Source organism: Excalfactoria chinensis, chromosome 7 (genome assembly GCF_039878825.1).
Source record: "Excalfactoria chinensis isolate bCotChi1 chromosome 7, bCotChi1.hap2, whole genome shotgun sequence".
NCBI lineage: Eukaryota > Metazoa > Chordata > Aves > Galliformes > Phasianidae > Excalfactoria > Excalfactoria chinensis.
Window position 1 is genome coordinate 27,275,723 of NC_092831.1, and position 14,516 is coordinate 27,290,238.

At 41.8% G+C, this 14,516-nt stretch overlaps 1 protein-coding gene across 3 annotated transcripts in view; it reads left to right on the top strand.

The window, feature by feature from the left end:
* ERBB4 (erb-b2 receptor tyrosine kinase 4) overlaps window positions 1–14,516 on the top strand; it is a 481,597-nt gene that overhangs the window by 373,908 nt on the left and 93,173 nt on the right. For all 3 annotated transcript variants that reach the window (XM_072342440.1, XM_072342439.1, XM_072342441.1), the window contains exons 17-19: window positions 9,210–9,342; window positions 11,305–11,427; window positions 11,949–12,047. In XM_072342440.1, the coding sequence (XP_072198541.1) occupies window positions 9,210–9,342; window positions 11,305–11,427; window positions 11,949–12,047 (355 nt within the window). The remainder of the gene's footprint in view (window positions 1–9,209; window positions 9,343–11,304; window positions 11,428–11,948; window positions 12,048–14,516) is intronic.

Consider the following 14,516-nt stretch of genomic DNA (forward strand, 5'->3'; position numbering starts at 1 on the left):
AGAAAAAAAAACCACCAACAAATGTTCTTAAATCCAGCCTATATCTCCCCTTTTACCTTGAAGCTATTTCCCCTTGTCCTGTCACAACAGACCCTGCTTAAGAGTCTATCCCATTCTTTCTTACAGCCCCCCTGGAGTTCCTGGCAGGCTGCTCTCAGCTCTCCCCACAGCCCCACCCCTCAGTCTGTCCTTTCAGGAGGTGTTCCATCCCTGGGATATTTTTTCTGGCCCTCTTCTGGACTCGCTCCAACAAGTCCCTCATCTTTCCTGAGCTGATGACTCCACATCTGGATGCAGGATTCCAGGTGAAGTCTCACCAGTGCAGAGCAGAAAGGCAAGATCAGCTCCCTCACCTGCTGGCAGTGCTTCCGTTGGTGCAGCTAAGGGTATGTAGTGAGGAGATCTAGTAGCAAACTCATTTCCCATGCAACTGCCTCTTTCTGTTACTTCAGCTTACTTTGCATCTCTTCTGTAACTTAAATCTGCAAAGCATTGGCCTGCAGTATTAATGGCATGTAGGTTTCCGTGCTTCTTGTACAGGATTCTGGGCAGTGGTGTGGTTGAAGTGGTGTCTGTGTTGGCTGTGAAGCCTCAGGCTGGGCATGGTAAACATGTTGAACTGCTGCTTTAGTAGTAGGGTCCCAGTTGAAGGAAAGGTAAAATTGCTTGAGTGGTAAGAAAGTCTGCAAGTCCAAACTTCTTTCTGATAGCGGGATTATCTATGACTGGTAGGTGTTTGTGTGCAGAAAAAAGTGGGTTTTGATCACTGAAGTATCAAGAGTTTGAATTATGGAGAAAGAGAAGCAGAATATTCTGGATACAGTAAGGTATCTAATGACAGAGTAGTTCTTGGGAAGACTCTGAGATAATTGTGTGTTGTTAGGAAACTTCAGGAAGGGACATAAGGCAAAAGAATAGTATCAGGTTGGGGTAGGATTGAGAAAACTGGCAAAAGGAAATGAGGCCAGTGATGGGGAGGAGGGGAAAAAAGTAGGGAGAGAGATATGGAAAAGAACTCAGGATGGACTCAATCTCCAGAGGTCCCTTCCAGCCCCTGAGATGTGTCATTCTGTGATGGAAATTAGGTTTGGCATTCTAATAGTAATGGTAGTTGATCCATATGGTGTATTTGGTGCTGTTTGTTGTGTCCCCATCTTCCTTATAGAAATGTGAAAGTTTCAGAAATTACCTTTTTCCCTGCCTTTCTTGGCACCTCATGGGAAAGGAAGAAAAGAGTGTTGCATTAAAAATGGACCTCTAGATGCTGATATACAGTTATACAATTGTACAGTTAGTCAGTCAATAGGTAAACAGAGGTTATACAGTTGTTTCGTACAAAAGAATATGGTGATAGAAAGATAATCTGTGTTAAATGGAAAATACTCACTGATGTGGAGTTTACTGCGAACGTTCAACAAAGGAGTGACCTCCAGAGAAAGAGATCCTGCCTGCTACCTCTCCTGGTAGTCAGCCCTTACAGGAGATCTAGGAGACGTGGAGCCAAGCTACACTCCTTCTGGTGGCACAGGTGAATTACTTTCACCTCTGCTCATGCTGCTGACTCATTGCTTGCCTCTGGTGGTTAATCACAGGCTATGATCAACAGTTTCTCATACAGCTGATAAACAGTCTCAATCTCAGTAAGGGTCATAGATGAAGTACAGATTGAAGAGGCAATATTCTAGCTTCAGAACTGTTCCAACACCTGTAGGTGATTTTCCCTTCTTTGTGGCAATGATACCATCAGTACATAAATGACTTGGATGCAGGTTAGGTTCAGTGCTGTTCCACTACTTCAACTCTGTGCACAGTCTCTACTTAGATTTTAGACATCTGACCTCCTGGCTGATCCGAACATTCCATGCTTTGGGACATAGGAGTTACTTTTTAACCAACAGACTTTGAAAATGAAGGAGCTCTTTTCCCTTAGAAAGAAAATTCCAGTTAGAAAAATGTCTAGGCTGTAACAGTGTGTGTGTGGTACCCCTGGTTGGTGTCATTAACTGTTGTGTACACCTCACTTTAACTCTGCACATTCATTTTTCAAGTGTAATGAGAGGCAGCCCCTCTCCCTTCTCTCAATTATGGTGGGGAATCTGGGGAGGATGTTTGAACTTTCTCTGCTCTGAGCCCAAGTGGGCCTCAGAAGTCATGGAATGTAAAACGCACGGAAGGTCAGCAGGGCTGCTATGTAGGTGTCTGTTCAAATGCACTTTTGCCCTGGATGGGTGTGCTCCATTCAGAGCATTTAACAGCCATTGGAATGGAAGTATTTAAATATTTGGATGCGGTGGTGCCTGCAGTAAATTCTGGAATGTTGGAGCATACTGAAATTCAAGAGAGAGCGGAGCTGTTTTACTAAATCATCATTGGCCTTTATGTGGGCCATACTGTACTTCAAAATAATTGTAGTAAAACAGCTGTTGCGGAGAGTAGGTTATGCTGAGCCATATCCTTGCCATGGACACAAGCTGTTCTAATCAAGTCACATCTGTGACTGTCAAGATGCTAGGAGGCTGCTGTGTGTATAGAGACATGCAAAAAACCATAGGAGCTGAGAAAAACATCATAGCTGATTCTTTTTTTATATTGTTTTTATTTGTTTTTTCTTTTGGGTGTCCTGTCGGGTCACTGCTGATAGCATGGTGACTAGAATTAAGAGTTGAAGGATTCACTTATTCCTTTCTTTTCCATTTGGTAGTGTAAGATCTACTGGAGAGGACTGATGTGTTAAAGATAGAGACTTCAGGGGCACGTCCAGGTATAGGAATGGTCCTGCGTAAGTTATGCACCAGAAAGAGGATCTCGGTCTTTCTTCTCCTGGCTTTTTTTTTCCCCCCTTATGATCAAATGGAATTTTTTAATAATTGATATAATCTATGTAAGGCATTTAAACAGACATGATGGTACCTTTGTAATATTATAGTGATAAATTACAGAACGGCCCAGGTTGGAAAGGGACCTCGAGGACTGTGATGCTCCAACCTTGTCCCCAACCTCCCAACATTTAATAGTAGACCAGGCTGCCCAGGGCCCAACCTGGCTTTGAGCACCTCAAGGGACGGGGCATCGGCAGCCTCTCTGGGCAGTTGTGCCAGCGTGTCACCACTCTCATACTGAAGAACTTCCCCTTGATATCCAACTGAGATCTTTTCCCCTTCAGCTTCTAAGTTGTTTCCCCTCATCCTGCCAGAAATGCTTGGAAACAAATTCCTTATGCCCTAATCTTGATCAGCTTTGATTATGCCTTGGTACTTAAAAGTCTTGGCCGTATTTACTCCATCCTGTTCTCTACAAAGATGAATTTATACGTATTTAGAAACTCTCATGAGGAGAAGCAGAAATGCATGTTCCAGTTAACGACAGGATTGTGGTCATGTGGAGGCACTTATTCCTCCAATACTGCAGAGCATTTGTGCCAGTGTGGAATGAAGTTTTAATGTTTCAGACTTATGTTTCAGTCATAATCCTCTATGCAAGCGCATTGTATGGGGGCAGATTTCCAAATGCAGTTAAAATAGAACCTACAGATCCTCTGTTCACTCTGACTTTGATCTCAAACGTAGGTCCCAAAGATGATTTAATGCCACCCCTTGTTAAGAAGAGCTCAGCTGAAACCCACGTAAGCTCCGCATTCATCACAAACACCTGATTGGATATGACAAGGTACTTGAAGATCAGGAACACAGTGTGACAGTTCTGTTCTCATCAGTTTATCATGTCCCATTTTGTGTGGCTCTTTTCCCATCTCTGCCAGTGTCCAGTGCTGAACTTATTAATACCTTAGGCTGACTGATCACTGATGTGAAGAGGCTTGTTCACCGTAGCCAGATAGCACACAGGACTTCAGGTGCAGAGCCAGGGCAGAAATGGTCTGCTGGGATTTGGGGCTGTCATAGTGTGCTTGCTGAGCAGCATGAGTCAGATTTTGGAGAAGAGGCAGCCAATGACAGAATCTTAGACTTCATCCCCAATGCAGCCCTTGAAAGTTCAAGGCTGTGAAGTACTCCTTTTTGTGCAAAATTGCATGAGCAAGCCCTGTCCCATTGGATTCAAAGCTGGAACAGGAGAGAGCCTGCTGTTCACACCCATTTAGACACTGACTGAAACTGCACTGTGTTGCCTAAATGAAAGACTCTGAGGAAAGGCTGGTTTTCCAAGGAGTGATCAAAAGAGGCAGTTAAGCAGAGGCTGAGGCATATTCAAAAGAGGTCATTTGTGAAGTAAAATGAAAGGCGCAGGGCAGAGAGAAGTTCATCTAGCATGTCCTTAAAGGGAGGCAAGCCTCCTATACGGTCCTATGGGCAAGATTTCAGAGAGCTGTGCATAGGTTTCAGTATTTTGCGTGCTGAATGGCGGTCAGTGTCAGTGGTCTGTTTCATGCTAGGAGTTATGCCCTCTGTTGACCCAGCCCCATTCAAGTTTTGGTTGCCTACTGATTAAATACAGGCACTACAGTGTGTTTCTCCAGCTCCACAAGCCTCAGACTGCTGTGATGTGGTGCTCATGAGCGCGAATCAGTGCTGCCAGACAAAGTGGCCTCTCAGCATATAATGTCCTGCAGCAGAGTGCAGTTTGTGGCTCTGTTTAAGCATATGTTCTAATTAATAGTTTCACGTACACAGAAATAATTGTAGAGCATGTTGACTCCAGCTGGTTGCGGAGAAGGCTGCGGGTCGAGTTTATTGCCTCTAACAGAAATGCTTTATGCAGAGAGAGGCTCTCTGAGCTAATGCTGATGGGTTTGGTTTCAGAGCAGTTCATCAGCACCTGTGGTCATTACCGGGCTTGTGTTCTTTATTTGAAGCAAAATATTAATCTTTGCAAAGAAAACAGAAAATATGATAAGTTTATAAAGGTGATTGTTCTTTTGCTTGATGAACTGGCTTCACCTGCGAGTCCCATCTAGTGGGTTTTACTGGCTTTCTGTCACAGATGAATCAATCCCCATTAAGCGAGGCCTGACTTGGAATATTTTAAAAGGAACGTTAATCCGTTTATAGCACGAGCCTCAAAACAAAGTCACTGAGCTTTTAACAAGTGTTCCTTCCTCATGTTGTGACATGAGGGAAACATCTCAGCCTTAAACTATTAGGAGCACAACAGATCTTAGATGGACTTTCGGTTTTTATGGGGTGAGCAACCCATGGAAAGCCTCTGTATCTATGCTGTAGTTAGTGGTATTTCAGCATTTGTTCTCAGTTGTATGAACAGGGAGTTAAACCATTTTTCTTAGTAGTTTATGGTGAAGACAAGAGAAATGTCATTGTTCTCCTAAGTTAATTTAAATCACTGCTCACTTTTGATGCATCGTAATAGTATAGTTGTTCTCAGCAGTGCCTCTTGATCAGTGGGACATCTGTTCTGCTCTTGGCTGAGAACTCTGGCTCTCATATGGTGAAGATGGTGAAAAGCTTTGAGCACGTGGCTTGAGTCACCTGGCAGTGTGCTGAGGTACTTGCTTAACTGTGGGATGGACGGAGTGGGACCCACAATGTAGCACTCAAGTTGCATGTTGAAAAGTCATGGCTAAAACTACCTGCCACCGGGGTTGTAAGTAAAGAGTGGTGACAGCATGATGGAATGCGGTTTGCCTGTATCTAGATTTAAACATGGAATTGGTAGGCATGGTGAGATCAGTTGTCAGTTCCAGTTTGTGATTATGTGTGATAAAAGCTAATCTGAACATAAAGGTGACATTGCTCAGTGTTTGAACACTCTCTGATTAGGCAGAGAAGGGACTCTTTTTTTGTACAAAGCAGAGCACATCTTAGTGTGAACAATCCAAGCTGAATTTTCCTGCCCATAAGGAGCAGCATTCTGTGAGCAACAGGTGCTGGGTGTTGCGGATGTAGAGGCTGCCAGGGAAGTGCCGGACAGCAAAGAGAAGCTCTTAGGCATACTCAAATTTGCTTCCCACCCTGGCTGTTTATTTCATGTAGTTAAAATGCTAAGATTATCATTCCAGGTTTAACAATATCCCTTGAATCTCTGAAAATGCGTACTGTAAGTTGACTGAATTCCCCTCTTAGGGATGGGGCGAGGAATGCAGAAAGTATGAATTGTCCGTCTCGAAAAAGAATGCCTTGAAGAAAGAAAATTGGAGTTAGAGAGGTAAAATCTAAAGCAGTGGAGAGCTGGGAATCCTTGAGGTGTGAATGGACAACTTGGTTTCAAACCGTATTTAATTTCAGCCCGTTTCACATGGTTTCAGATGGGACGAGGCAGGAATTTTCCCGTGTGCTTTTATTTTTTCTCTCTGCCTGCCTCCCCTTTCCAGTCATTAATTGAGTATTCTGTCCTCAGCTGAGGGAGGGGTGATGGATAGCAAATTAATTACGTGGGATTGAATTATGATTCAGAGCCGTATTTCTTGCGCTACAGAGTCTATTTTGATGAGCATGAAAGTTCAGGAACGCCTAGTAGAGAGTTTTTTGCACCCTCTGGAGTAGATTTTGAGTGTGTAAAGGAAAATAGTGGCTGTATCAGCAGTTTCCTGGTGGTGGGCTAGAGGCAGTGTTGTCAGAAACATGAGCTAGAGTCGACCTCTGGCTGTCCATCCTTATGCCACGTGGGTAGGAATGACATACAACTCTCCATCCTTGAGCTGAGCCTTTCTGAGCCCTAGAAGACACATGGGGCCTCTGTCCTTTTAAAGGTGACTTTACCAAAATCTCTTTTTGAAGACAGCGTTAACATTGCTGCTGATAATTTTGGTGAAAGTATTTTTAAGCAGCAAGTAGTCTGTAATGGATGGGTGCATTCTCAGAGGTGGCTGTGGGCTAGCAATGTACCAATAATGTGAACGACTGACATCCTTAATGCCGCTAGAGATGAGGCCTTCTGTGCATGCCCAGCAGTATGTGGAGCTGGACTGATGGTTTGGTGCATGCTGGGCAAAAAAAAAGAAAGATTGGATAAAAAGCCAAAAGCAGAGTGGGAGAAAAGTGAAGACTGGAAACCTGTATCTCTGATCAGTAACACCTTGCAGGGATCGGTTTTAAACAAACTTGGCAGTTACCTAAACGAAAGGTAAACAGCATTTCAGTGACATTCACCTGAGTATTAAATTTGAGGTGCTGCTGAGGCGAGAATACTGGTACAGCTGAAGGTGTTAGCAGAATAGATAAAAAGCAAATGCAGCCTAAGGAACTTAAGTCAAAATAACCCAAAGTGGGTGACAAACAAAATAACTCAGGGGTTGAGGAAATAACCTGTATGTGGTTGGAAACAACGGTGAGATGTGATACGGATGTGCACTGTTGATACCAGAATGCACTGAGGCCAGTGGCTCATCCTTTGCTTGCGTGTCAAGCTCATGATTGCTGTTGTCTTTGGGGGCATAGGTTTGTGTTGGCATGGCAAGGAGAAGCTGCTTAGTGTACAGCTGCATCCACTTATGTCTGTGAGGTTTCTGTGTGTCAGGATCTTTGTGTACAGGTGGCTGGCCTATGAGTGAGGCAGCTAAAAGTTCAAAAGAAAACCTTTTTTTCAGTTCTTCATCATTTAAAAACGTATCTCATATGCCGTAGTATTCCTGTTTTGTGGCCTTTTTAAGCTTAATAATGTTTCTATTGTAGCTCCTGAAAATTTGGATCTAATAAACAATTAATGCATATTTTGTTTTAGCAACTAAAGGTTTGTTTGGTGATCTTTGTAAGTCCTTTTTTTTTTAAATTCACTGTTAAAATTGATGATTTCCTTTTAAAATCAGTGAGAGATCTTGTTTTGTCAGTCTTTGCTTTGGTGGTGGCAAAGAATTTGTGGTTGTTCATATATCATTTTAAAAAATACCTTTCTGCTTCAGAGCATCAGTGCTGTCTTCACAGAAGTCTTTTGATGGCTAGTTAAGACGTGGGCTTCCAAATGGTACGCAGTGGTTAGGTAGGTACACCTTAATATAGCAAGCCAGCTTAGATAGCAGTGCATCCCACTGCTTGGTTTTGTGGTATGATGTTAAGGAACTACAAGGGATCAGATAAATCAATTTACTATTTCTGCTGGAGACAGTAAAATTTTCAATACCTGCGTGCTAGTTGTATTTTATTAAGCCATAATGTATCTTCTATCTTCATTCAGACATAATGGAGGAGACTATTAAACCAGAGCAATGATACTTCTACAATCTTGGCAATTGTTAACCTATTTCCTGTAGCTAACGTGATTTCTGCACTGTTCTGCTCTGCAGTTGTCACATTGTCTCTTTCTACCAATCTTTTCAGCTAATCTCCAGGCACTGCTGCTGGGATGTTAAACACCGTGTATGTTGATGTAAATGGCTGGCATTCTGTAGAAACTCTTAATTTAAGATGTTGGTTTGAGGGCTCCTACCCGCCCTAAAGAGACAGAGAAAACTAAGTGGGGGCGGAAGTTTATTCTACTTGTTCTTTGGCTGAAGCCTGTTTTCTCTGCACTGGCCATGTGGGAGATTGCAGGGATAGTGGGGGGTAGCACTACTTTTTTTGTGCAAAAGCTGACTCCAGTTGAGTATTGTTCACAGGAAACTTTTTGGCTCCCCCAGGACAGTCTTGTGTTTGGGATTTTGACTTCGCTGCAAAGAGGTAACCAAACTGGATGGGTGCAACCCTAAAGCCCTCACCAGAATATTCACATGGAATAGCAATGACCCAAGAGTGTCTAGGGGGTGCGTGGTACTACTAAGGAATTACTTTGTTGAAACATCAAGATCCTCTACTTGAGCAAGGCTTACATGTGTGTGATGCCTCCAGGCTTCCCTGGCACAGCATTTTTGAAGTTTCTCCTCCCTTCTCTAAACTCAGGAAGGATGCATCATGTTGGTAGGTTAGACAGCTTTTATTTTCCCCCTCATTGCCCCCATCCCATGAGTTAATGTGGATAGAGCCAAAGGGTGAGTTCAAAGGGTGAGTAAACAAACCTCTTGCAGGAAAACTGCAATTATCTGTATCCTCATTTTGCCATTGCAGGTTTGTGTTTGCCATCAAAGTGCATGTTGTGTCTCCTTGTCCACACAACTTCTCACATGTGCATGGCACTTAGAAGAAAGTGTAATTGTTATATTGATGGGAATCGAGAGAAGTTATTAATATGTTTCCCCTGATTTTATATTTGGTCCAACTACGAAACAGTCACAAGACAGTAAGCTTTCCTAGCGATTGTGTTTTGTGTACCCGATTGTTCTCTGGTCTGTCATCCCACATAACAATCAAGTCTCTGATTCTGATTGCTAGAACCCCTTTGATTGCTGCGGGAGTTATTGGCGGCCTCTTCATCATCGTCATCATGGGCCTGACATTCGCCGTGTACGTTCGACGCAAGAGCATTAAAAAGAAGAGAGCATTGCGGCGGTTCCTGGAGACTGAGGTGAGGGTGTAGGTGGTGCAGGAGGCAATCTAGGAAATTCTTCTGAGCATAATGTTTAGTCTGTATTTGTCAGTTGCAGCAGAAGTGATCACTGCTGTCTCCACACTCCTGTGCTTTGAAACGCATTTGATTATGATGTTAAATTAGGGTTCCCCTCTGCAAGATAGATAAATCAGTCTTGGAAATACAGTTCCGTACTGATGTTTCAATAAGGCTTTTTAAAAAGTGCTCTTTCCTGTTTTATTGTAAGGATCCTGCTCCCAGTTATTCCACTCTAGGGCTTGACAAAAGGATTTCTGCATCCCCAATCTGTTTTCCTAAATACCTTTATACTGGCTAGAATCTGTGTTGCTTGCTGAATACTGTTCAGGTTTATAGAAAGCTTAACTTAATGCTTTTAGGTATACTAGCTTTGCCATTGTACCAGCCTCTGCTTAAGCAGAAGTGATGTTAAGTGGATGGTCTTCATTGTACTGTCTTTGACAGCAGCTCCTGTTCTTCATTTGGTCAGATAAAAGCTGTGGCTGGTGGTGTTTCTCCAGAGGGACTAAGGTCTTAATAGAAGTAGGAGTTAGTAGGGCCTAGAATGCAGGAAGGCTGTTGTCTTGCCCATGAAATGGAAGATTAAATCCAGAGTATCCTGAAATAAACATACACAGTTTCAGGTCCCTTCTCTGTTTCTAGCCAGAGGTTATAATAAGCCCATCTTTCTCTTGGTCATTCTCAATATAACTCTACAAGCATGTTTTTAGAACACACAGTACTACTTTTCCCAGCCGTTCCTGTGCTGGTGGCCTGCAAGTCATATATATAGAAGCATGTTTCCAGTCTGTCTGGTTTTCTTTAATAGGGAACCTTCTTTCTTTCACCACATTAACATTGTACACCTAAACAGGAAGTAAGAGAATTATTCTTTTAGAAGTGCAGCTCACAGATAATTTCTGTGATAACCTGTCTTGTTGCTGTTTGGTTTTATGTTTTCATACTCATTTCTAAATACTGATATTCTTACCCAAGCTAAAATATTCTGGTCAGCTGGTAAGTAGTCCATGGTGCTTGTAGAGCCGTAGCAGGAGTACTGAAACCACAGAGCAGTTAGCCTTGTAAACAGGCTACTCTGAAATACTGCAGTGGTGTCAATCCCATTCGAGTGGGAGTAGCCCTGAGTTATTTCTCTCATCCTGTAAAGGAGCGGGCTGTTTTTCATTGTTTAGAGTATTGTCCTTCTCACTTATTTTTTGAATTTATTTTTAAAGAACCATTGCTTTTCTGGCAAACGTGGGACAGTATTGATTTCTAAAGTCATTTTTAACAGCATGTCTGGCTGTAGTTTATTTATACAGTTTTCTGGGACATGATTGTCTTCTTGAGCAAATTGCTTAATTGTGTTTTTTTGTTTTGGTTGTTTTTTTTTACCCAGCAAATTAGTGGCTTTTAAAAATTGTCTCCTTTAAGTTGCTTTGTCCTTAAAGTTGTCCTCCTATATGGTACAGCAGAAGCTGAGAAGAACAGTCCTTTCCCAAAACAGAAGACTATCATAAGCTATTAAGTCAGGGTTATTTAAAAGAAGAAAGACTAACTTAAGAGGCACTAAAATATAATGTGGTCCGCTGATAATAAATGCTGTCTTTCTGTCATGAACAAAATCTGTATACTGCCTCCATTAGCGGAAGTCCTTGGGTGCATTACTGTGACACCAATTCAATTTCCTGTTCGTGATTCCATCGTGTAATTCCTGATGGAAATGATTTCATGTGGAGTGAGGATTTTTTCCATACTATTGGTCAGTTTGTCAGCATTTGATTGTTTTCTTTAAAAGTGAGAGATTACTCTGGGAGTTGTTAGATCAGTAGTCTTTATTGTCTTATTCCAGTGTATAACTGGGTTGGTTGTTTCCAGTATAAGCTTCTAATGGATTCTCACACTTTCAAATGCTTAATGCTGTCGGACTTGACTTCATAGCTTGTGGAACCCTTGACTCCAAGTGGTACAGCACCCAACCAAGCTCAGCTTCGCATCCTGAAGGAAACTGAGCTGAAACGAGTGAAGGTTCTTGGCTCTGGAGCCTTTGGAACAGTATACAAGGTAAGAGTGTTCTCTACATGGCAGCGACTAGCCTTGTTTAACTTGCGAAAAGACAAGTTCTGACCTTGTTGCTGCTGATACTCTCTAGTGGGAGTTTTGCAGTAGCTTTAGTGTGTTTAACATCAGATTCCAGAATAAAATAATCCAGTATTTTGTGTAATTTGGTGGGACTCAGTAGGTAGTAAAAAATGTACATCTTTGATGTGCTTACATCCTTCCGTTTAAAGGCAACTGTCAATGAGAAAACAAAGAGGATCTAAGGACATTTGCTGGCGTACAACCATCCACAAGGGTACAGCCCATAAGGGTTTAGTTTTGATGTAAGAAGTAGTTTTTTTTTTCTTTTTTTTTTTTTCTTTTTTTTTTTTTGCTTTTAATAGCTTATTTTGTGTATTTTCAGTTTTGATGTTCAGAATTGAACTGTGTAATGTGACAAAATACATCAAAAAGAAATGTAACTGAGGGATATTTTTATGATAGTTGTCTTATTGGTCTAATGACGTTTTGCCTTATCTTTCTAGGGTATTTGGGTCCCCGAGGGAGAAACAGTTAAGATTCCTGTGGCCATTAAGATCCTTAATGAGACCACTGGTCCCAAAGCCAACGTGGAGTTTATGGATGTAAGTCACTTTGAGTCTGGGGGGGATCTTTTTCCATTCCACAGTGATTGTTCAGGGCAATTTATTGCAGTTGTTTTTTTTTTAAATAGCATAAAGAGGTATTTTCATAGGACCAACATCATGCTGAGGTAGCATGTGCTACAATGTGATGGCCTACACAGAAAAGCAGCTGAGTTTTCATAGGGATGTGTCCTTCTGTTAGTCCTTGACAAGCTGTCTCTGTATTAATGCATTCTCTGGGGTGGCAATGCTATCAAACAATAAACACCAAACAAGGTTACACCTCAGCTGGGGGTGGATCAGTGCTGCTTCTCTGAAGTAGAAGAGCTGTACTAATAGTATGGGGCAGTGTTTTGCCCTGGTCAGGTTATTGCTTGTAGATACTAGTATTCTAGAACCCGAAGTGTGTGGTAACATCAGTGCTGAGGTGGAAAGGGCTGGGTTTTTCTACATGCAGATGTGGACCTCTGGATGTCTGGAGTTTGCTTATACATGGTCATTCTATCACTGGAAGGCTCATCAGTGCTCTGCCTCATGTGCCAACAATTATCCATTTGTATGACAGAGAGTATAGAGATGGGAGAAGAATTGTGGGGCAGCATCTTGCCATAAATGCAAGTCTTGACTGGTGTAGAACACACAGGAACACAAACTTAACTCTATTCTGCTTCATTTTCCCTGAGAACTAAGCACCTAGTCTGGGAGTGGTCAGCAACAGTAAAACTTAACAGGGAGGGAAGAATAATATGCGCCTAATTTTAAAGTTCTTTTGGCTTTACCAGTCTAAAATAATGTAAATAGAAGGTCAAGATTATCATTTGTATGGATGTTCTTTGTTCAGTCTTTTGCTTTGTGTCAAGATAAAACCACACTGACACTGAATGTTTGTGTTCAAATCAGAGGCGCTATTTTGACAAATAGGAGCAGTTGGCATTTATTTTTTCCTAAGACTTTCCTGTGGACTTGAAAGTTACGTAGGACTTGTAAATTTTGAAGGTCTGCTCGGTGTACAGCTTTAATTTGATATGCATTAATGAAACTCTAAACCATAAGGAGATTGTTCTCCCATTATATAGTCTACCGCTATGTCTAGGAATTAATAACATTGTACAGTTACAGCTCTAGCTGTTTCAAGCAAATGATCACAAGTTATCACAATGGAACTAATGCTGTGTGTTCATCAAGGTGCTTCCTGTGCTTTTTTAAAGGCTGCTGCGCCTGTGTGTTTATGTTGATGACATTTAATAATCATTGTGTACAAACAAACAAAAAATGGGCTCTGTTGGGATGAAATGAATTGCACTAAAGAGATAAAGAGGATTTGCTTAAAGGACAAAATAATGGTCAATGGCAAAGCTCCAGATAGAGGAGATCTGGTGTTCAGTGGTCCATTGAAGTGCATGTCTAGGGAGTGGAAGGCTACTGCCTGCAAACTGTGTTTGTGCTGTTTGATGTCAGCATAAGGTGATGGAGATTCCATTACATTTTCAAGTAGATGGAATTGATATTGCCATATGGAAGTCACTGGAAGTGTGTAGTTTGTACTAGATGAGGAGCTGACCTTATGATAGAGAAACAGTAGCTTGATATCAAATAACCATGAAGCACGTCTCAAAGAACGTGTCAAATCCTGGTTAAAAGGCTAAGTTGATTATTGGAGGTCTTGTAGCTCAGCATCAATGGCTGACTTAGTTCACTGGAACTCATTTTCCTCCAGTGTGTGTGTCTGATGAATGGCTCAGAAATGGAGACATTTTCTTGGATACTGTAGAGCTTTTAACCATGTAACGTGCAGCCACGCTAGGAGAAGTTTCTCCTTAAGATTCTCTCATGAGCCTCTGATCTAGTAGTAGTCAGGTGGGGGAATGGTGTTTTTGTGTTATGGGTTATCGTGCATCCTAAAGGTCAAAAATAACTTGAAGGTTACTTATAATCATAGTTAAAAAGAATTAGACCCCATTATCAGCTGATAGAATTAACACTGAGATGGACTAAGATGCTTTGCATCCATGCTCCATTGGATGTGTATGCAGTGGTATGTAATGTTCTTTGCTGTACAGAATTGATGGGGGGACAGACAGAATTTTTCTCTTTTGCAGTAATATTACATGCTGTAGTACAGAAGTTCCTGCCATCCTTGCCTCCTAACTCAGCCATCATCTATTTCCTGAAACAGCTGGCATTTTAATAGATAATGTTTTATGTAAATGAAGGGCCTAGAAATTGGTTATGGTTTTCACGTGACTGCTGCTTTCTGTCCCAGAAGGGATATAATTTTATGCTGATAAGCTCTTATGAGGAGATATTCTTTAATGGAAGATACCTAAATGAAGTTATAGTGGGAAACTGTTTTATTCCCCATTACTCTGAGGCTTTGGTCAGTGTAACTGTGCTGGATGAAATCTATTGACGTTATCTCATTAGGAAAATGTATGAGTGCATGTGAGAGCACAATCCATCAGTTTTGCT